Source organism: Chinchilla lanigera, unplaced genomic scaffold, assembly GCF_000276665.1.
Source record: "Chinchilla lanigera isolate Chin_1 unplaced genomic scaffold, ChiLan1.0 scaffold00139, whole genome shotgun sequence".
Taxonomy (NCBI): domain Eukaryota; kingdom Metazoa; phylum Chordata; class Mammalia; order Rodentia; family Chinchillidae; genus Chinchilla; species Chinchilla lanigera.
The window spans coordinates 2,767,180-2,790,630 of record NW_004955540.1 but is presented as its reverse complement, the minus strand read 5'-3'; the positions used below and the strand labels follow the sequence as shown (position 1 = coordinate 2,790,630).

Genomic DNA, 23,451 nt, shown 5'->3' with positions numbered 1-23,451 from the left:
ACTTGAACAGGTACAAACCCTGCACAGTCCTCAGCTGTAGTCTTTGCCAGTTTAAGAGGACGTGTGGTGTGGAGCTGACTGAGTCCTACAAAGCAAACTTCTACACAGTTAATTCCAAATCAGAGAGCAAAAAAGCACGCTGAAATACTAAAATAAGAAACACAGGTGCCAAAAACCATCATTTTAGAAGGATAAGGGCACATGCAAACTACTGATGTTCCAAGTACAAATGACCTTTACGAAATCTAGCTACTGAAATAAATGTCAGTAGGCTATCTTCTAGGTCAGTGCTCACAAATTTCACATGTGTCAGAGTCCCCCAGAGGACCCGCTGTTCAAGAACGAGAGATGTTGGCCACATTGTGCAGTTTCTGCTTTGGCCGTGCTGGGATGGGGCCTGGGGTGTGCGTTTCTACCAAGCTTGCAGGTGAAGCTGATCTGGATGGGTTGGAACCACTGTTCCAGGCAAAAGTTTTTCAACCTGTTTTGATTTGTTGCGTGGTCTACACTCAAAAACTTTGAAAACAACAATAACAAACAGCTGTTTTATCTCATCCTGACATTCTGGCCTTTCTCAATGACACTGCTCTTTCTTACAGCTGATGTGTATCCATCAAGCCCAATGGATGAGGGCATGGGGCCATCTGGGAAGGGGGTGAGCAGGCAGGAGAGAGGGGTGCCTACCACTTCGAAAGTGTCTGCCTGGATGCTGAAGTTGGGGTTGTTCTTGTAGCTCTGGATCACACAGGACTTCACTCCTCGTCCCCCACACTCGATGAGAACCTGTGGCCGGTCCACAGACAGGAGCTGCACCTTCTTCATTTCTCGGACTCCCCAGAAGAGGACCTGAGGAGAGCACCCACAGAGGTGTCACCTACAGACCGGAGGAGGAGCCATGGGCAAGCCCCGGGGTGCAGGAAGTCAGATGAGCCCGAGGACCTCAGTATGCCCTTCCACTTTGTGGGAGCTCCACTTGCCAGCTGCCGCTGGATGGGCTTCCCCTTGGCTCAACTTCTAGTCCCACATCATCCCTCCCTCCCAGGGTGCAGGCAGGGGCTCTGCCCTGTAGTCTCAAGGGACAACTCCCGCCCTTCCCTGAGCCGCACCTCTACACGGTATTTACTCAGCACTGGCCGGATGTTGGCAGGAACTGGGTAGATTTGGGCGACATCTGGTGGGTCGATGGGAGGAAGTGCTTGCAGCCCATCAGAAGGGACCTGTCACACAATGGGTGCTGGTGAGAAGGACAGGAGCAAGGGAGACTGTGGTGCCACCAGATCACCCGAGTAAGGCGTCACGGTCTTGTTAACTTAAAAAGCAATAAGGGCCAGGCAGTTTCCATGTTTAGTTATTTATTAATTGGCAGATGTATTAATTTGCCAGAATGACCAGCACTTAGTGAGCACTTAGGCGAATGTAAGGCGTGCATGCCACAGCGGGCTGTCCGTTATCACGGAAAGCTACAAAGGGTTCACCCTCACCGGTTAGGCCAGGCTGGAAGGTTGGTAAGACATAGCTGTCAGTGAGGGCACTGTATCAAAGGAAAATGGGAAAAAGACAGAGAGGGAGCACCACACTCAACAAACGACACAGACGTGACAGCTGCTGACGAGGAGGGGCTTGGAGGAACTCCAGAAAAGCCATAAGCACGGCTCCTAGAGACTTGTGATTAGTGACACAGAGCACCACATCCTCAGGGGGACAGAAAATGAATCCTTTTGAAGGCGGAACCCATGTCCCTTCCTGTGCACTTGAGGCTACTGACCCGCTGCGGGTGGACAATTGCTGTGCTTTGCTGGAATCTCCCACAAAGGACTCAGGCCACACACAAAGGAGGGGTCCTTCTCCTGCATGCCCCCCATGTGCCCTCGAGACCTGGCTCACCACACGCATCTCTCAAGAAGCCTTTCCTGTTTGGTCCCAGCCATGGTGGCCCTTTTGAATACAACATGTCACATCCTCAGACCTTCTGAATGCAGCATGTCCTCTTTACAGACTTACTGCAAACATTTGGTCTCGCTGCATGCCCTTTTACAAGTCTCTTCCCCTCTCTGAGCCTCACTCTTGGGCCTGATGAACCTTCAAGCCTCTCAGGAATCAGATGTCCCACGAGCGTTGCTGTGGAGCAGCGGTTCTCTTCACCACTGTTTGCCTGAAATTCCTGCATGACTGGGCTGTGACAAGCCTTTGTTTACTTCATTTCATTCTCCAGGCTCCTCAAGCAGCACTGCATATTCAGCGAGTTCTGATAAATGTTTATTGGCCAACTGATACATCAGCTCCACATGCTGGAAAAATCCCCGCGCTCACTGGAGCCTGCAGAGCACGAACGTACGCTGTTTCCTGTGCGCAGACATATTCTGGGAGGCAACGGCTAATTACAAGAAAGCTTAGAAAAAAGAGAGCAGACACCGCAGACCCCAAACAGGCTTGAGATGACAAAGCTGCAGAGCAGAAGGAGCTGGCGGAAAAGCCAGACGAGGGCAACTGCCCGTGCTGCCTGGCATGACCAGCTGGGCAGTGCAGCCTGTGACCCCCCTCACTGAGAAGCAAACTGCTTCTTGGTTTCAAAGCCAAGGCCATAAAACAGCTGGGATGCTGGTGCTGGAGCAGCTGCCTCTGGACAAGCTTTTTATTCTCTCTTGATGTTTGACATAGAGTAATTGTGCACACTGAGGGGCGTCGTGTGACATTTCAAAACACGCATACAATGAGCAGTGCTCAGAGCGGGGAAAGCAACACAGCCACCCGCCGAGACATTGACCACTCCTCTGTATTGCGAGCATTTGAAACCCCCTCTTGCCATTTAGAAACCGTTACTGTTGTCATCATGATTTATCCCACTGTGCTGTGGGACCTTAGAAGTTCCTCCTCCTACCCAGCTGTGTGCCTTTCTACCCATAAACCAGCCCTCCCCCCTCCCGCCTCCTCCCTGCGCCGCCTTCCCAGGCTCTGGACCCACCCCTGTGTGCTTTCTAACAGGCCCCGCGATTCCTTGTTCTGCGGCTGCAGAGGTGCCAGCCTGAGCAATGCCCTGAAGAAGCCCATATCCTTTAGATTTCCACACAGCTCTTGAGAGATCTCTGAGGCTACATGGTGTGCAGGTAGTCAGTGCACAGGCTCAAGATAAGTGAGGATTGTTATGAAGGCGAAATGGTGAGAATCAGGGAGGAGCAGGGTGAGCTCCTCCAAAGGCCCAGCTGCAGGGCTCGGCAAGGATGGGGCAAGGCAGGCAGCTGCTTAGAAACACTAAGGAGGCCCCTGCTCCTGGCGAATGCAGGACGCTGCCCATCCGGAAATCACTCTGGCCACCTTGATGCTCGGGACCTTTCCTCCCCTCTGTCCCCCTCAGCCATCATTTGTCCCATGCAGTGCATATCCAGCACAGCGGCAAGGGACCGGCGCAGGGCTCCATCCTCACTGAGAACTTGGAGAAGTTACTCAGTGTCTCTGAGTCTCAGATCTGCGCTGTCCAGTTCACGGATCTGCTGTGAAGAACCGCTGAGATGGCAAGGAAGCAGTTGGCCTACTTCCTGGCACTTAGCAGTTCCCTGAGTCAAGGCAAACTGGAAATTTACTGACCTTTGCAGAGAATAAAGCTTAACCTCAAATCATCTCAGTCTCTAGTTGGTTAGAGATGATCCAGACTGCTGCTGGCCTCAAAATACCTCAGAAGGACATTTAAATGGAAAGAAACAATACCATCCTAGGCTCAAATTTTCCCTACATATTGTTATATATAATGTCTAGCATGCAATAGAATAAGGCACACAAGGAAAAATGACAGTATGATTAAAAGCAAAGAGAAAGAGCAATCAGAGGGAGAGGTCCCTAGATGTCTGATAATGTATAAACTAGATATGAACTCTAATATTACAAGGCTAACTCTATTTAGCAAGATCTAAGAATAAGATTCTCAACAGAGCACCAAAATGTATAACACAAAGGAAGAGAGTGGAGTTCTGGGACTGAAAATGCAGTCCCTGGAAAGAAGACCTTAGTGAACAGGTAAAAACAAGAATGTCACTTTATAAGCCACAACCAGAATGAGAGTCATCTTTTCAGCAGAGACAGGGAATCCCAAGCAATGGCTGGTACCTTCAGAATGCTGGAAGAGTTTGTTGCCAACCCTGGCAAACAAGATCCCAGAGGAAATTGGTTGGGCCCAAGTCAAAGAGTGAGTTTTTGGACAAGCCAGAAGCAGCACTGAGCGTGAATCTGCACAGAGGTGATGCCGCAGCAGATAGCGCCTCTCACAGAGGAACTGGGACAAGTGCCCAGGAGTGCGCTCACTTGCTGGTCTCTAGATGAGGCCAGTGTGGACTCTGTGGTCAGGCTGACGACTTGGGATTCTCTTCAGGGTACAGGGCTTCTGTTGGAGAATCTTAACAATGCTCAAGATCTCAGCCTGCTTGCCTGCCCTGGTCCCTGATTTACTTTCTGGTGAGTGGCTTCTGTAAAGTCAAGATTAGTGAATCATTTATCCAGTGATAATGTTACCATTACAAATCACACAGAGATGCTGTCTGAAGGCAGCCCAGTCACCTCTTTCAGACTTCTAATGAGATGATTTAATGCATGCTGAACATAAAGGAAGAAGAGTTCATTCTCCACCAATGGGAAGACAGGTGAAAGACAGGGTATAGGGTCCCCATATTCTGTACCCTAGAGACAAAGCTAAAAATACATAAAGAAACTAGAGAAAGCTCCCATGATGGCAAGGAGAAATTCCTAGGAAGTGAAATGAGAAGGAACAATAGGTTCTAAGAGGACAGAACTGACATACAATGCACGAAGGAGGCACACAGCCAAGTCCAAGGGGTTCCAGTCACACAGACCAGGTGGAAATACCTCTTCTGGGGATGTGCATTACACTCCTTCTGTCAAAAGATTAGACAGACAATTCTAGGAGTTGGGAGGTGTGGTAGGCAGAATACTAGCTCCCCAAAGATCTCCATATACTAAATCCCAGAGCCTACAGAATATATAACCTTCCATGGCAAATGGGACATGGAAGATGTGATGGAATTAAGGTTTTTGAGGTGGGGAGATTATTCTGCATTATCTGGCTGAGCTCCTTGTAATCACAGGGGCCTTATAAAACAGCAAGGAGGTGTAGCATCAGAGAACACAGGATGGTGAAAGTAGAGGAGAGACAAATGAGACAGAGAGATTGATTTGAAGAAGCTACACTGCTGGCGTTAAGACACAGGAAGAGACCACTAGCCAACGAATGCAGGTGGCCTCTAGGGGGCTTACCTCAGAACCTCCAGAAGGAACATGAGGCTGCTGACTCCTTGGTTTCAGTTCAGCTAGACCACTTCCAGACTGCTGAGCTCCAGAAGTATAAGATGATAAATGTGTGTTATCTTAAGCCACCATGTTTGTAGTAATTTATTACACTAAACAGGAAACTAATACAGGAAGCAAAACATTCTACAAGAGGAAGGTACATTTTCTGGGAGGAGAACATACAAACAGCAGGAAAGAGGAAATTTCTAAAAGGACAGCGAGGACTCGAAACAAGAAGAATGTTATAAGTCTAGGGGAAACAGCTTTCTAAGTGTAGAGAGGGAGGACTAAGGGACAAGAAAGCAAAAATGCAAAAACAAGACTTGTCTGCAGCTGCAGAAGGAAGTGCTGGAAGTGGCCCAGGGAATGGCCTGAGAGTTGAAATCAACCTCATACACAGAACTCTGTGAAGATTTGTGCATCGAATGAGTGACAAATACTTTGGAAAATATTTCATTGAAAGTCTACTTTGTATAAAGTATTATTGCAGGCTTCTGTGTGTGCCATGGAGACGAAGCTCCCAGTTCCACTTCAAATCCATCAACCAGCCAGGAGGTCTCTACCCTGAACACAGACTCAGAAGCCATTTGTCTTCCTTTTCATGGCTACAGTCTTATCTCCATCTGATGGCCTCTGCCTGAGGCCAGACCTGGCCTTTCAGAACACACTCATCCCGGCACGTATTACATTTCATCTAGGTCCAATAGCAGGCTGAAAGCCTGCCCAGGCTTCCTACCTCTCCAGGAGCACACGCCAAGGCCCTCACACAGCTCTGTGGCCTCATCGCCTTCTCTCCACATCCTTCCCTCCACCCCAGCCGTGCCAGCCTCCATGAGCACACCAGGCAAACAGGCTTCAGGGGCTCACTTGCTATTCCTTCTGCACGGAAAGCTCTTTGCCCAGTTATGTACATGGCTTGGTCCTTTCTCCCACTTAAATACCACTTCCCAGGGATGCTTCCTTGGATACCTAAACTGTCGCACCTGTCCTTACTCCTACCATACCCACGGCCACTTCATGTCATATTACTTTACCTTCTTTCCTCAGCATTAGTCACATTGTAACACACTACAGAGTTTGCACATTGCTGTTATAATTTACATAGTGTCTGCTATCTCCTCTCCCTAGAGCATAATTCCCACATGGACAGAGAGAGCTATTGTTTTGTTTGGTTAGGAAGATTCCTTAGGCACATACCGAGCACATAGTAGACACTCAATAAATCTGTATTTGAATGTATAAATCAAATGTAAAGCAGTTCTTTCTTTAAGAAATTTAGAAACTGATGGAGGAGATGAGCATCTTTCAATAGCCTGTTAACAATTGTCAGCCAGGCATGTTGGTGCATGCCTGTAATCCCAGCACTCAGGAAGCTGAAGCAGGAGGATCATTGCAAGTTTGAGACCAACTTGGGCTACAAAATGAGCTCAAAGCCAGCCTGAACTGCATAGCAAGACCCTGTCTCAAAAAAACAAAAACAAAACAATTGTCTTAGTTACTTTTCTTGTTGCTGAGACAAAATACCTGATACCTAAAGTAAAAGTAGGAAAGGTTTATTGTAGCTCAAAGTTTGTGGAAGTTCAGTTCATAGTTAGCTGCCTCCAAGGAAGGGTGGTGCATGGCAGAGGAGAAACAGTTCACAGCAGGCAGAAAGCAGAAGGCAGCAAGGCAGCAAGAAGCAAAATAGCAAAGCATCACGCAACAAGCAGCCTTCTTTCTGTCTCTTATCTAGGTCCAGGGTAGGGCACCCTTAATCCTAGCATTGAACCTTGAATCAGTCCCAGCATCACATCCTTAACCCCAGCATCATACCCTAAATCCAGATACCTCTGAAAAGACCCGCATATGACTGCTTGGGGGGAACATCTAGACACAAGTCATACCAGTGACTGCCCTGAACTGAATAAAAAGAGGCAAAGCCTAGGATGGAAGAGGAGAGATCACTGAATAAGATTGAGGTGGCGTGAGAAACCTTCCTGGGAGAGGCATCTCTGGTTCCAAAATTTGGTGATGGCCATTTTCTCAGACAGGTACATGGGGCAGGGGAGTTGTCTGGGCAGAGAGGACAGTTGAAAAGCCAGGCTGTGGAAATTTGGCAGACTCTTATAAGCTAGGTTTTCTGTCTGTGGAATATTAACAGTTATCAAATATATAAGTTTTGTAGTCATACGTTTGGGAAATACTGGGTTTTGAAAAAAATAAAAAGCATCATTTATTGTAGGACTACTCAGAACCTTACCATAGTACTGGGCATTTCAGATCCCCAAAAGAGATATAATATGAAGCGTATTTTAAATTTTTCTTTTATTCTATTTGGAAGAATAGTGTTCGAAATCAGGCTTTGCGAAATGTTCCCATGGGTAAGAAACAAGGTGCCCCCGAGGGTTTCTAGAGAGGAGAGTGGTGGGAAGGAGTTGAGTTAGAGATGAGGTGAGGGTGGACAGGGAGAGCCCAGGAGGCCACTGCGAGCGGTGAGAAACCCCATGTGGCCTCCACACAGGAAAGCAGGGAGCCAGGGCAGCAGAAGAGAGAGGAACTTGCAGGAACTTCAGGGCCATTATGGCCACTGATGTGGACCCAGCGAGCAATGCTAAGGCCGATTGAATCTCCAAGCCAGGATGTCCAGGCCAACAACAGGGTTTGGACTGGCACCGAGAGGACAGAGAGCAACTATCTTGGTAGAGGAGGGAAAGGGGAATGGTGATTTTGATGTGGTGCATGGAGAGACCAGCCTCTTACGTCCTTCTGGAACAGGAAAGTGTTTCACTGACAGAGACTGGGAAGGCAAAGTCATTCACCCACAGGTGAAAACCGAGAGAGGCTGCGGACAAATGAGAGCATTTCCCGTCCCCATCTTCTCAGAGTGTGTGAGATCTGTGTTCTGACAGTCCTGCTGATTCTCAAATAAGAACTCCCAGTGAAACGTGTGTGAGTTGTATCTTTTAAGCTTGTTACCTCTCACCATGCATCTCCTATCCAGTTAGCCGGGAAGCAGCAGGTGGCTCCCCAGGGTGCGAGCTCAGGGCTGAGGCAGCAGGGTAGGTGCAACACAGGACTTGGATTGCTGAGCCCACCTGGGCCTGAACGGATCAATGTGCCCAGCCGCTCACTGACAAATGGCACACTTGGGCCCAGAGTGCGTGGGAGGACAGCTGTGTGTTGAAAAGGGCAAGTGCCTGGCTCCTTGAGCCTCAGCTTTCTCACAAGCAAAGTGCCAGTGCTGGAACAGAAGCAGCTTTCCCATACCAACCATTTACCACCCTAACATTATCCAGTAGCCATTTTTTACTGGCCACAGCTTTGGTGTTTAAAAATTAAAATGAAATAAAATGAAAACTGCATGTTGGTAGGTAACGTAAGTACCACTTGCGGTAAATGGCAATTAACTTTAAATGAAAACAAAATATTGTTATTGGGATACAAGGTGATTCTTGAACTTTTTGTCCATTGCATTTGGAAGGACTAGTGTTCCAAGAAGCAGACTCTGGGGAATGTTTCCTGGGTACCACTGATCATCTCTGGAGGTGCTGAGTGTGGGATCTGTGCTTTCTCTAGAAAGAGAAGCTGCCAAGTGAGAGAGATACTACAGACAGAGAAACAGACTAGATTTTGCTCCAGACATGTTAGGAAGATCAACAAACGCAAAGTCCCTACATATGGAATCAGTATTATTTCATGCTAAATATGGTTTTGATCTAAAATTGCTCAGTGACAGCCTAAAACAACCTGGACTCTCAGTTGAGGGAAGACTAGACCTGCTGGCTTCCAAGGTTGTCTTCGCCTCTGACCATCCACATTTCTGTGCAATTCACATCTACCTGGCTACAGATGATTCTATTGCAATCCACTTGGTTTATTATCCTGGAATCCTAAAACCTAATATTTTAGGAAAGATATTTTTTCCAGTCCTCGCCTACCTTCCTAGGCTGTAATCATCATGCAAAGGGAGCCAGAGCTTGAATTTTCACTACTCCGTTCCCCCAAGAGCTCATTTAGATGCAGATTTCCTGACAGAGAGCTCACTCCTTCTCCAAAGCAGCCATTTCATCCTGAAAATGTTCTTTCTTGGGTGGAGTAGAAAACAAATCATAGTCAAAGCCTTTGACAGGATGAGCTTATGATCTCATCACTGTGGCCAAAGTAACTTCAGGTTGCAGATGACTGCAGAGTTTGGGTTTGAACATAAGTGCATATAACCCTGAATCTCTTCCTTCATCTTAATGTTCTCTAGCCTCACAGCAGATGGAAATCTGTCTACCTGGCATCTAACTTCTGACCTTAACCCCCACCCCAATGTGATATGGCATTTGGAGGTGCAGGCTTTGGATATGATTAGCTCATGGGGGCAGAACCATCATGAAGAATCAGGGTGTCCTAATAAAAGAACCAAGAAAGATCACTTATCTCTCAGCCTTTGAAGATACAGATGCCCACAAATGAGGATGAAGGCCCTCACTAGACACCAGATCTGCCAGTGCCTCTACTGAGGACTTCCAGCCTCCAGAACTGTGAGAAATAAATGTCTGTGGTTCAAACCAGCCAGGCTATGGAATTTATTATAAGTACCTAAATTGAGTAAGACAGAAGGACTGGTCTGGCCCCCAGGTAAAGCACCACTAGTCTTCCTGATGTCACAGTGAGTGGAAGGTCCAGGGGAGGATCTGATCCCAGCCTATCCACATTTCCTCTGTCCTGTCCATGTCCTGTTGGGTTCTCTGCTGGACATCCAGACTTCAGGGTCTCAGCTTCCCTTCCTGCCTCTGCTTCTGGAAAGGGTCTTCCTGGACACAGGTTCCTAAGCTCCCTGGGGCTTCCTGGAAAGGACTAGAAACTCTTTGCTTTCAGGAAACTGTAATACAGAGTAAGAAGCAAAAGGCTGCAAAGGTCAAGTTCAACTGTCAGCTCAACCACTGAAGGCTGCATTTGAGCAGGTGGCCAGCCACGTTACCTGGCATACGAGCATCATATTCTTTTCTCAGCAGCCTTGAGGGAGGTCTGGGATAATGAAAGCTAAGGAGGCAGCAAACACAGCCTAGGTGTGTGGTGAGTAGTCCCCAGATGTTTACTGCCTTCTGCATTTGTATCTTTCCATGGTCCAAATGGGGCTTGGGCATATATGTGGAGGGCTATGCCTGCAGAGATTATCAAATCCATAAGGATTTTTCAACCTGGGACTCTGGATTGTAGTGCAAGGGCTCTAGCACTACTCCACGTCACCTGTGTTCTTAAGTGTTCCCCTCTGGTCTCCAGGAGACACTTTCAGTTGTGGGACAGGTGGGAGGGGAACCAGGTACAGCTTCACTGAAAGGCCACTTCTCAGGCTGGGCACACCAGGTGGACATCTAGTGCAGACCCGCCCTTCCAGATCACTCACCTGCAGCAGCTCGAACACGGCAAGGAGGTCCCCTCCAGAGAGAGTCCCACAGAAGATGGGGTGATAGCACAATTGGGGAGGCTTATAGTCCTGGTCACCCAGTGTCACAACTGGGGCAGCCACCGTGGCACCCAAATATTCTGGCTTCCCCTAGAATGTAAAAGAAATTCTTGTCCCTTGGTTGTTAGCTGCTTGGTTCTGATCCACATCAGTGCAATTTGGAAAGTCACCCTCACAACACTGTGAGCATCAGCGTTACCCTCTTTCCTCCTGACTCACTCTCTTCTGCTGCTAAGCTCCTCTGCCCCATTCCACAGGCTTGAGGAGCTGTGGGATCTACCTAGGCTCCCAAGGGAATGTTAAGGACATTGTCCTGGGGGATTTTAGGGGGTGTCTCTCTCTCTTTGCAATATTCAGTGTGGTTAAAATGCTCATCCTGGGTGGACTAGAAGGAGTAAAATGAAAAGTTAGATGGGAATGAACATTCCAAAGCCTCTCCAGGCAGGGCACCACTGTGGGTGGGAGTAGGAGCTTCAAAGCTAGACAAACTTGAGTTTGAGTTCCCAAATCTGCTCTGTCTGCCTCCATAGCCTTGGGCCAGCTAATCAACATTTTTAAGCCTCATGTCTAAAAATGTGCTTAAAAAATTCTGCCTACTCATAGGGCCAAGAAGTTTCATGATACAATGTGTAAGCTTTCCATAGTCACTGTTGTACAAGTGCCCAGTCCCTGCTAAGATGATGACGATCATGGTGAAGGAGGACAAGTTGAGTGATGGTCTAGTTCTGCTCTATTTTTCTTGGAAAAGAGGAAATTAAGATACTGCCTTTAAGTTTCTTTAAGAACAGTTTGATTCACCACTTCCTGCCTTTGCCCCAGGCCTGCTCCCAGAAGTACAGGTCCACCTTCCCCCAGGAGTTGCATGGGCTGTAGCATCGTCATTCTGCACTGCCATTATCTCTGGAAACACGGGAATGCAGGCTGTGCTCCATCACCACTGTATCTCCTGGTCTACGGGGGCCACTCAGTGCAACTTTGCAAAGTGACTTTGCAGCCAAAGACAAGGCCCACATTCCCTTTCGGCTCAGGTCAGGTTTTAGTAGCCATGCTGTCTGTCTTGTAGCCTTGGGATTCATGACCCAGCACTTGCCATGGATTCAGATGGACATGGGGTTTTAGTTCAGCCACTCCTGAGACCCAAAAGTGCTGTGTGCTCGGGTCACTCGCCATGGTCAGACCTGTCCTGCATAGGGGTGGAGTTTGGGCGGGTGGGTGTGCAATGAGTGGTGAATGTGCTGCTGCCGGGTTGGAAGCGATCGCCAAGCACGGAGAGATGCAGTTATAGAGGGAGGCTGGTGACAGGGCCCATCCTTTCTCTTCCAGCTGGTGAGGCCCATAAAACTCTTATTGAATAGCAGTGACATGGGACAATGGGGGTGAGAACAGCTGTGTTGTTGCCCACGAGCATCACTTCTCTAGGGAACTGTGTGTTGGCTACTAGGTCTGATTTTAAAACAATCTAAAGGAAACTCTAAGACAGAAACCCAGAGTAAAGCAAATAGACATGCCTAGCTTCCACAGGGTCAGTTTTGTCTCTAGGCACATCTAGGGTCCTGGCCACTCACAGAGCCAGGACTTTATTTACTTTAAAGTAAGTCAGCAGGTGAGGTGTTCCAGGCCTGTATCCCAGCTAGTAAGGTTGTATCTCAAATTTAAGAATTTTTAAGAGCTTGCCTAGAGTGCATGAGGCCCTGGGTTTGATCCTTAGCATCACCACCACCACCACAGCAAAGGAAGAAGCTCAGTGAGGTGTGTGTAATGAGGCACCGTGGGCACTGGCCTGGCAGATACTCACCACTGCATCGCTGTCGTACAGCTCCACCACCACCAGCGGTGGGGACCCCGCCAGCTCCTTCTCGTCTCCGTGCAGCACCAGTTCATTGAATAGCAGCATCTGGTTCCAAGTTGGGGACAGAGTCTGGGAAATGACCTGGAAGAGGAGACCAGAAGAACCCTTCCTCTGCATTGTCAGGGGCTCCAAGTGCCATTCAATAGACACAGACGAAGGGAAGAGAGGACCCCCGGTCACCATCCAGGCTCATTCATTCAACATTCAAGTAACTATGTAAACTGAGCAGCTACTCTGTGTTAAATGCTTGGGGGATACAAACATTCCCTGGCCTGGAGCAGCTTCCATGCTTACAACACCTCATGAACAGAGTGACGTTTAATACCCAGCTGCCTAAATAATTCCACTCACTCCTCAGTAGTGCTGTGACAGCAGCACTAGCTCCCCTTATTGAGCACTCTCTGTGTGCTACCAGCTGCACTACACATGCTGGTCCCATTCAGACTTCACAGTGATCCTGGACACAGTTATTTGCACATATTTTAAAGACCAGGGAGCTGAGGTTCAGTTGTCCAGTGTGAGCCAGTGGTAGAACTAAAATTTGACCGGGAAGCTGTGGCTCTAAAGCCCAGGCTGAAAATCTTATCTCTTCTCATCCAATGAATACTAATAGTGTTCCTTATCATAGACGAGAAAACTGAGGGTAGAGGATCTAGTCACTCTTCATTTGTGAACAAATAAAATTTTGTCACCAAATATCCTAAAGTTGAGTTTAAAACTCTAATGTTCATGTAGGAATAGCGTTGTGGATATTTGTTTATTGCTTGGAATATGCCAGGATTGTCAAAACAACTGTCACCATTTTGCAGACATCTTTCTTTCATGGGGTTTGCTATCACAGCAGACTATGACCCTAGTAGTTGCTGCACCCATTCTACAGACGGAGACATCATAGGTCAAGGAAAGACCATGATGCCATAACTGGTCCAGAACCAATCTGAGTCACCTAGAATTTGTTCACAGCCCCCTGCCAGGCCATTCAAAATGCTTGAGAAGAAAAGGCATAATTGACTCTCATGCTGTTCCGTGTTTAGTTATATGTCAGAAACATGGCATTTCATAGAGCTCAAGGCCAGAGATGTTTGCAGGGTGGGAAGGGCCTGTGCCTGGGCAGCAGCTGCCCCATCAAGGTGTGAGGCCAGCCCCGGCGAGGGCCCACACTCACAGCTCTGTCTTCCAGGCTCTGCAGTCAAGTGGGTGACTTCACCAGCGAGTGGCCACAGCAGCCACTGCAGCCTGGGGAAATTGCCACAGCAGCTCTGCGCTGTACTTTACTGCCTCTGTTCACTGGTAGCGTGAGGAGAAAGACCTGGCCTGGCTGGACTCCAAGCTCCAGAGCCCACAGGAAGCCCTCAGCTCACAGTTTTAGCTGGAGCCATCTCCAGTTACTGCATAAAGTCATTTGCACTGTGGTCACAAAATAATATTTTATGGCTCTTCTTTATGTGAGTCATAAAATTATTGTGTGTTTACATTTCCTTCCCTTCATATTTTTTGATTGTAGAGTATTTTGTGCCTCCGATAAAACGAGGTTAGAAGCAAAAGCATTTCAGAGAAGACCTAACTTTCTGATGAGGACGACTGGATCCACCTGGCAGTGAGCAGGAGTCATGGAGCTGCCTTCAAAGCCACCTGTGTCAGGATCAACAGCCCAGTGACTGGGTCTTTGTGTTGCTTCAAAAATAGAGTTGCACTCTATCTTGCAGCATTCGCACCATATTGTCATACTAAAGCATCTGTGACCTTTCCTACGGAAAGATGCTGACATCTTCCTTGGCACCGGGCTGTAAATACCACTTGTAGGACTGCAGAGACCAGTATCCATGCATGCATTATATTTATTTATTCAGGACCTGCAGTGTGCGAGGCACAGTATTAGACATGGACCCAGCACCCTGCACGTGGCAGGTGCTCAGTGGCTGTTTGTGTGCATGGGCAGATGAGTGCTGGCCTGTCTGAAGAGTTGCACTTGTGTGTAAAAGACCACAGTCACCTTTGAGAGGTACTACAGAGTTCACTCCAATAAAAATACACTCCTCACTGTGCTTCTGCACTCCTACAGAGGCACCCGTGCTCAGCCTTACTTCTCCGGTGCTTCTGTAAAGAGTCACTCACTGAACTGTGTTAAACCATTATTTGGGAGTTGGTGGTGACACTTAGCTAACACTCTGAAGAGGGAGGCAGATACCATGGCAGAAGAGAGCTATGGAGTCAGATAACCCTTTATGAGACGCTAGTTTTATTACCTTCCCATGTCCAACTTGGGCAGGTGATTTCATTTCTCTAAACTTTAGCTTTACTATTCAAATATGCTTGGCGCCTGCTTTACGGTGCCGTTATGACCATTGTCTGAGATAAGGAGTATTATCTCCCTGGCCTGCAGTAGCTACTCAATAAATGCTCTCTCCCCCTTACACACACACACACACACACACACACACACACACACACACACACATCCCAGTCCATACTTATTTATAAATGAGTAAACATTTTCAGCTGGGAGTGTAATTCGGTGGTAAAGTGCTGGCCCAGCACCACAAAAACCAAAATGAAACAAAACAACAAATCTCTGCACCTGTTCAATCCCAGCCAGCCATCCACACTGTCAGAACTGAGCACCATCCTGATTGCTGAGCTCAAGCCCCATGCTTCCCTCCTCTAAGAACCCCTCTCCTTTCTCTCCCTACTGCTCTCTCGCAGCTCCCGGCCCCTCTGCCCTTCCCTCCCAAAAGCTTTCTCCGCAGCGTCTGTCTCCCTTTCCCATTATCCTTCAGTCATGAGATTTACAAGTCCTATTTCCTCGGTGACCCTGTGATAGCTGGACTCCCCACTGTGAAATTTCCCAGACCACTGAGTCACTTGGTGAAAGACTGCTTACCAGCCCCAGCCCTGCAGAGGCTGGCTGTCCTGCACACCAGGTGGTCAGTCCACGTGGTGCTGGGTAGCACCAGAGAACTCGGGCCCAGCTTCACCTTTGGAGGCCTGGGTTCAACTCTCCCCATCACAAAGAGTGCAGGAAGGAGGCCTGCCTTCCACAGACTGGCCCCCACATCACTAAAACCGGGGTGGGAGGAACAGGGACCTTTTCTTCCCCAAGTGGAAACAAGTGGTTAAGTGAAATAACCTTGCAATTGGCCAAATATGGGCTTCGATCTTGGCTCCATTACCTTCTAGCTCTAAAGGCTGTGAGCTGTACCTTTCTTGCTTGCAAAAGGGGGACACTCATAACATCCCCCTGCAGTGGGCTGCAGTGGGTCTGCCAAACATGAGGGGCAATTTTACTAAATGACAGCTAGCATCATTAACAAAAATTAGGTACTTGGTTCAAAATTAGGGAGGCAAAGTCCAGGGCTCAGTGGAAACTATTTTACCTCTCAAATGATTATTTGATTAATAAAATGCATCTGTTTCTTTGAGATATGGATGTAAATCAAATCAAGATACTGTGTGGAGATGCAAAATAAGGGCATTTACGGCAGTCCAAGGAGCCCACCCGTCTCCACACTGCCCTCTCGGGTCACCGCAGAGGGCCTGGTATTTCACAGCGCTGTGGCCTGGGAGTTCGGTCCACCCTTTGCAAGTCCTCTTGTTTTGAGTGGGAGCCTCAAGCAACCACGTGGAAGCTCTCTTCGCTAGGCACTGTGTGTGTGGGAGGTTCCGCTCTGGAGCTACACCCCGCACTGTCTCCCCAGTCCCAGATGAACAAACCAAGGGCCAAGGGGGTTTTCTTAGCATCACACAGCCAATAAGTGGGAGAGTTGGGATTTGGACCCGGGCAACAGGGCTTTGGGGTTGAGGTTTATAAATGCTGCACTGTATACGGCCACTCGAAAGCCAGGGAGGAAACATGATCTGCTGTTCTCTTTCCATGCCCAGTCACGGAGTGAGGAGGAGGCACCGTCCCTGCGGGGTCTCTCCCGACTCCCCTCCCCGGCAGAGCAAACCCCTCTCTCCACCTGCAGGTGTAAGACTGCACAGCCCTGTGCTGCACAAGGAGAACCATGCACAGGCCTGGGTCACACACTGCATAGGAGAAGAGTGTGGTTCCCACAAGCTAGAGGCCCCCAGGGCTGACAGCCTACAAGTGCTGTGCAAATGGCGGGGAGGCTGGCTCCCGTCATGCTCTCAGCCTGAGCATCATAAATCAAGCACAGTCTAGTCTATCAACCAGGTCACAGACTGTGCCTCGCACAAAAATGTTATCCTCCAACATCAGCCAGTGGCGTGGCCACCATGAGTCAGTCACTCTCCACACTTTTCGCATCTTCACAACAGCCCTGCCTCAAGATGGCCAACCTGAGGTAGTGAGTTGTGGTGTTTACCTAAAACTACACAGCTGGAGATCCGAGGAGCTGAAGGCAGACTAAGAGCCCCTGTGTCTTAGCTCCCTGAGACAGGCAGCAGTTCACACCTCCACGCACCAAGCCAGAGAACAGACTGAATTTCTGGTGCATGAGACCTCTTGAGAAACCACCCCAAAGGGAGGAAGAACCGAGGAGCCAGCCACACGCCTGTCTCCTGCAACTCCCAGGACAGTTTCCAGAGCAAGGGGTTTTGAAGCACGAAAGTGGCATAAGTCTGCAAAGACCCCCAGCTGGGGAGTTTGGAGTCTAGAACTTTCTGGCCATCAGTGAGAGCACTCTTCCCAGCAAGGGCCCCAGGGACGATGGGCTCTATCCACTCCCTCACGGTCCCCACCCTGCTCTCAGTGCCTGGCTCTTTCCGTGGGCTCTTCAGGGCTGTGGCTCCTGCTCCCCCCACATTCCTCTTTTCCTCCCAACTTCCCTTTGCCTCAGGACTTCCCTCCCTCTTCCCTAGGACAGTGGCTCTCAGGGGACAATAGACCTTCCCCACCTCACACTTCCCAGCTCTGGTTTGTCTGTGAGTTATAAACACTTGCACAGGTAGGGATGCAGCTGTGCGCCTGTGCCTTAGTCTGTTTCCCGGGCTCAGGCGTGGGTCTGCCACAGGCTGCAGGGAAGTCACTGGCTCCTGCTTACCTTTGTGGTCTGGCACTGGGACAGGAATGTGACTTTGGCAAAGGGGTCAGAAAGCCCATTGCTGTCAGCCGCGATGAGGCCCCGGGCTTGGTACATGTGCGCTCTCAGCTGGAAGACATGCCGGGCTGTGGACAAACCATGGGAAGGGGAGGCGTTAGCACTTTGCCGGAGCAGAGCATGCAAGTGTGAGTGCTGTGATGTGTGCTCTGCACCTGCAGACAGAGGGAGGTGACCAGGGCACCGCTGTGACTCGGTGGAAGCCCTGAGGAGAGGGAAGGGGTACCGCAGATAGAGAACTGGGGCCAGGCACTCTCCATGGTGCTTTCACAGGTGTGTCTTCATCTTCACAACCACCCTGTGAGAAGCGTATGATTACCCCGCACTTTACAGCTGAGGAAAATGGCCTGTGACATGGCTAAAATACTTTCCCAAGTTTGTTTACTTCTGTCTGCTTCCAAATTCCACTTCTTCTTCTAAAATGGCGTATTTTACTCCTCAGTAACTCTGTTTCTCATTGTGTGTGTGCGTGTGTTTGTAAGGGGCTATTCCACAAACAGCTTTCACTTCACTAAACTCCATAAATGTCTTGAGGTATCTGTTGATCCCTCCTCCAGTCTGCCAGCCAGTGACATTTGGAGTGCAGGTCCCTAGAGGGCTGGAGCATTTGGTAGCCAAGGTTGGGTGCCGGAAGTGGCTGTAGTGAGATGAAGCAAGTAAGAACAATAAGCCCTGGGGTGGGGTGGGGGAGAATGGAGATGCATCATGTACATGTACCCATTCTCCACAATGAATGTAATCCTCATGTACTGCAAAGACATACTAATAAAAATTTTTAAAGAATAATGCCATGTGATATAGAGGCAAGATAGTGACTGAATCTGGCCAGCATGCAGGGTCCCAGCAGGGGTGGTCACATTGCTGAGGGCCTTGAGGGCCTGAATGAGGGAGGAATGCCTGACAGTGTGTGCACAAGAGGAGAAGGTATCAGAGCAAAGCGCCAGGAGAATACAACTGAATCAAGCTTGCAGTGGACAGAGGGATGCTGGGGAGACGACACTGCCTGTGTGGGTGGGACGTTTTAGGGCCCAGGCCTCATGCACTGCTGGAGAGACTGGCCTGAGGGTGGCAGGGACGTTGCAGCAGTGGGTGCGGCAGGGCTTGGGCCCTGACTGGCAAGGAGAGGAGGGCAGTAGAGCAGGGCCCCTGAAGGAAATTCCTTTCCTGACTGCCATGAGACCTGAGAACATCCCTGTCCCTCCACCCCATGCCGCTGTCTGGCTGCTATGGAGACCATTGTGGAGTGTGAGGATGCAGCAACCTTGTTAGTCCTCACTCTGATCTTGCAAAGGATTTGGAAAGTTGAACTCTGGATCTTTCCCAATTAAGGCCAGTCACTTACAGCATGGAGTCTCTAAGCTCTGATCAAGTCAGGGGACTGAAAAGTGAGTTCTTTGGACACCAAGTCCCCGATGGTGTCCATAAAATGATGGATGTAGCACTGATGAATGTAACATGCCATGACCCAATCGCCTCCCAGAACCCCACCTCTGAACTCATAAGGCACTGGAGGGACAACTTAGATCTAAACCATAACACACAGTTAACAAATGATGGAGCACGCTCTCTCCAAAGCCTGCTTTCTTTCCACCATTTTCCATCCTGCCTCTAGAGAGTACTTGTTTTTGTAGACCTGTGTGATGTCAGCCTCAGAGTGGCACTGGGTGTGTATGGCAGGGGTATTTGTTTGGGGCCCTGCTGGAAAGAGAGTTCCTTAGGATGACAACAGTAAACAGTGCAATGGTCAGTAGATGATGCAGGGACTTCCTGGCAGGAATGTGTTAGGAGCTGGCCCCGTGTTCCCTAGCATACGACACAGTGGTAAACTTCTCAGCTGGACATGAACTTGGGAATGTCTCCTTCCTTGAGAATGTCCGCCAGCTGCCCCTGAAGTGACTAGTCCTGGAAGTTCAGCAGAGTCCTCAACCAGCAGCACTGAACAACTCTGGGGGGCAGTGGGGTTACTTAGTCCAAGCTTTTGTATTTTGAAGCCTTGAGTCCCATCAGCTCCGTTCCTTGGACTAACTAGCCTGTGGTCACATCTAGGTGTCCTTGCCTTGTGCTACAGCTCACTCTCCCTGGCCGTTGGGAGGACCTGGTCTGACTGCCTCTGAGGGCCAGCATCACCTCTCACTCATCTACGTTCCCCAACACTTTTTCCACTGTGCCTTCCATATGTGGATGCAAACTAGTTATTCGCTGAGTGGATATTCTCCAGGGCACGGAACTCTCCAGCAGGTGTGGAAGGCAGCCAAAGCCATCAATGTCAGGGCACAGCAGAAAAGGTTTATCAGGTCGCCCCATGAAAATGACATGCTGCAGGGGACCAGAAAGCACTGGGAAGAGACTCTCCTGACCCTTTAATTTTTAGCAGTTAGAACAGCAAATATCTTGGTCTTTGGGTCTCTAGAGACAGTGTCTATAGAAACAGGTGTTGTTTCCCCCAAAACAAAAGCTCTTGAAAGGCAGGATGGAAAATAGTGGAAAGGCCTGGACTTTGAGATGATTTGCCCCATCATTTGTTAGCTTAGATCTAAATTGTCCCCCCAAAGCTGGGTGTATGCTGAGGTAGGGCTTTTGGAAGGTCATTGAATCATGGGGTGCCACGCTCATCACTAGATTCACCCGCTGGTAAGTCTACCTCAGCGTATGCCTTTGGGAGGCGGGGCCTGGTTGGAAGAGGCAGGTCCCTCCCTGCTCCTCTTCCCGGCTTCCATAATGTGACCACTTTCCTTCCACCAGGTCTTTCTTCCTGTCTTAGAATCAGCTTATTACAAACCAAAACCTCTAAAAGCTGTGTAAGCCTCTCCTCCCCAAGTAAGCCTCTCCTCCTTCAAGTTTTGGGTTTTGGGTCCTCATCCCATCATCAAGAAAGTGACCAAGACATTGTGTGACACTGGGTAATTTTCAAGCATCTCTAATATATGTTCTCTCCATCTGTACAATAAAGAAACCAACCAGGGGTGATGTGAGAAATAAATAAGATACTATGGATAAGGAACAGGGCATTATGCTTGGTAAATGTCGGGGCTTATGCATCAGCTCTCCCTCCCCATCACAGTGCTCTTGTGCATTGACACCAGGCATAGGCACCATGGCTGGGGCACTGCCAGTCCCTCCCCGGGACCCTGTCTTCTGACTCCTGATCCACATAGATTCTATGGCAGTCCAGGTTACTCTGCATGTGTCCAGGGTTTCCATTACTGACTGTGCTCAAAACTCAGCTTCAGTAGCCGTGGAGCTAAAATTGTAACCTGCTGTCTTTGAATTCAGCAGCCAAAACCAAGGAAATTAAAGCCATCCAGAAACAGAAAGCAAAATACACTTGTAAGTCTTTAATATTTATAATAAAATTCAAAATAGTATGAAAAGATAAGCATGATGACACTCACAAAAATAACTACATGGAAGAAAGGATTTCTTCGAGTGTGCTGACTTTGATCTTTTTTTTTTTTTTTTTTTTGGTTTTTCTCCGGTACCAGGAACTGAACTCACGACCTTGCGCTTGCCAGGCAGGCGCTTTTGCCGCTGAGCTAAATCCCCAGCCCCGAGTGTGCTGACTTTGAAACCCAGCCAGAACAGAGCTGAAGAAACACGAGTGACTCCACCAGTGCTCATCTCCACTGGGTCACCACTGGGACGTGGAGTAGATCAAAACCTCCATGCCACATACAAAGGCAGCCTGCCTTAGGGCCCAGCCATACTAGTACAAGAACTCACTGAAGCTAACATGCAAATTCAACTTATATAGCCGCCTACAAAGAAACAAAGAAACTCAAACTGATTTTTCTCCTCCAACAGGAAAGCATAAATATTTGCTCCAGATGTGTTTAAAGACTTCTTTATACTTTTAAATGGAGCATTTGAAACTAAGAAGGAACACTTTGAAACTGTAACAAAGAAGGTAAATAAATTGACCTAAAATAATGTGCAAACAACTCAGGCAGGCTGCTCTCCTCACTGTTCACACACAAGCCAACCAGAGACACCTAATGCCCCATTGCCTCCCGGGCCCATACCTCTGTAGAGCAGGTTGGATGGAGGGTGATGAGTGCCGGCTGCTGTGGAGGGCATTTCTGCTTCGTAGCCTGCCGGCAGGTTGTCCAACATGGCACTGGAGAATCTGGTGGAGCCCAACCACAAGTACACGTCGACCTTGGCCTGCACAGCCCACCCAGCTGGACGTTTCCCAGGGAGCTGAGGAAAGGTGACAAGGGTGACTGCTTGACACACCTAGAGGTTTGTTCAGAGATCCTCAAAGGCCCTGCTTATATCACGATGAGAGAAAGGGCCGCGGTTACCGCAATGTGCAACTTCAGAGGAGGATCCAGGTTTGGGGGGCCTGAGGCTTAACACACACACACACACACACATGGTGAGGAGCACTGCCAAGTCCTGGCTCTGATGAACCTACCAGGTGGATGTGTTTACTGCCCTTTTTTTTATAGATGAGAGAACTTGGGCTCGGAGGGGTTAAGCAAATTGTACAAGATCCCTCAGTTTTTAAGGACAGAGCTAAGACTCCAACCCAGAAGAGATGATCCCAAATCTCTTGCCTCTGAAACCTGTCGCCTACTTCCTCATCATACTGACTGAAATCACCAAACCCTAGAGTCCTAAGCTCAGTTTCAAGTTCTTTGCCTCACTCAGAAGACCTCTGTGCTCTTTCCTGTGCCAGGACTCAGAGTGCTTGGAGGAAGCTGCCCTACAATGCCCTTCGAGCTTGGCTGGCATCTTTCTTCCTGCTGTGTGAATCTGGTTCCCTGACCATACTGTTTCTTCTCTTTAGAATGTGCTCAGAGTTGTGGATGTGTTTGATTTTTGTGTTCATGTTTGTATACTTATGCATGGTGAGTGTGCATTTACACACACATACAAGTGCACATGTGGGGGGGGCATGTACTCTTGGCACCTGGATCTGAAGGATGCTGCTCAAGCAGACAGTGTGACTCCTTTGCTTCTCAGCAGCATCAGCAGCTTTAGAGAACTCCCTGCCCCCACCTATGGAGTCCCAAGCCCAAGGCTGTCTGTGCTCAGGATTGCTGGCAAGACCTGCATTCTGTGAGTAGCTGGTGGCTCTTAAGACACCGCCATCTCTCCAGATTCTGTTGACTCCTCTAATTGCCTCTTCAGAATTTCCTATCAGTCACTTTTCCTGTCATCTACATGACTTTCCTTTCATGAAGGACCACAAAATCCTATTAGGACCAGCTAGAACTTGCCCAGCAATTTCCAAGGCCCCTGTGGTGAGCCTCGGATTCCAAATCAAGCATGACTGTTCACCTTCCTATCTTGCTCTGTGAGTTCCACAAGCAGATTTGGAGCAACACTGTTCAGCACTACAGCAAGTGCTGGTGAACTTCTGCTGAGAGTGTGGGGCCAGGGGCCAGAGACAGCCTGGCCCCTCGAAGAGCAAGGAGGGTGACCTGCAGTCACTACGAACACAGAGGGAAATACTAAGGGATCAGAGGAGGAGCTGCAGGCATTTCCATCCTCTTCAGATTCATTTCTCTCTCTCTCTCTCTCTCTCTCTCTCTCTCTCTCTCTCTCTTATGCTGAGGACTGATTCCAGAGCCTCACCTATTAGGCAAGTGCTCTACAGCTGAGCTAATCTCTAGCCCCCACCCTTTCTTCTGACTTCAAATACAGGAGTCCCCTGTTACCCACAGTCTTGTTTTAATCTGCAGGGCCAGTAAGACACAGTCATGAAAATATTCAATGAGAAATGTCAGAACTTAGTGATTCATGAGTTTTATTCATCAATATATTGTTATAATTATTCTCTTGTTTGGATAATGGATTGGGCTGGGTTCTGG

At 48.8% G+C, this 23,451-nt stretch overlaps 1 protein-coding gene across 6 annotated transcripts in view; it reads right to left on the bottom strand.

Annotated features, from left to right (window-relative positions):
* Positions 1-23,451, bottom strand: part of Fer1l6 (fer-1-like family member 6) — a 148,651-nt gene that overhangs the window by 44,247 nt on the left and 80,953 nt on the right. For all 6 annotated transcript variants that reach the window (XM_013507932.1, XM_013507931.1, XM_013507936.1 and 3 more), the window contains 6 exons: positions 21,655-21,832; positions 17,579-17,703; positions 12,522-12,656; positions 10,667-10,816; positions 1,107-1,217; positions 685-846 (listed from right to left, as the gene is read on the bottom strand). In XM_013507932.1, coding sequence (XP_013363386.1) covers positions 685-846; positions 1,107-1,217; positions 10,667-10,816; positions 12,522-12,656; positions 17,579-17,703; positions 21,655-21,832 — 861 coding nt within the window. The remainder of the gene's footprint in view (positions 1-684; positions 847-1,106; positions 1,218-10,666; positions 10,817-12,521; positions 12,657-17,578; positions 17,704-21,654; positions 21,833-23,451) is intronic.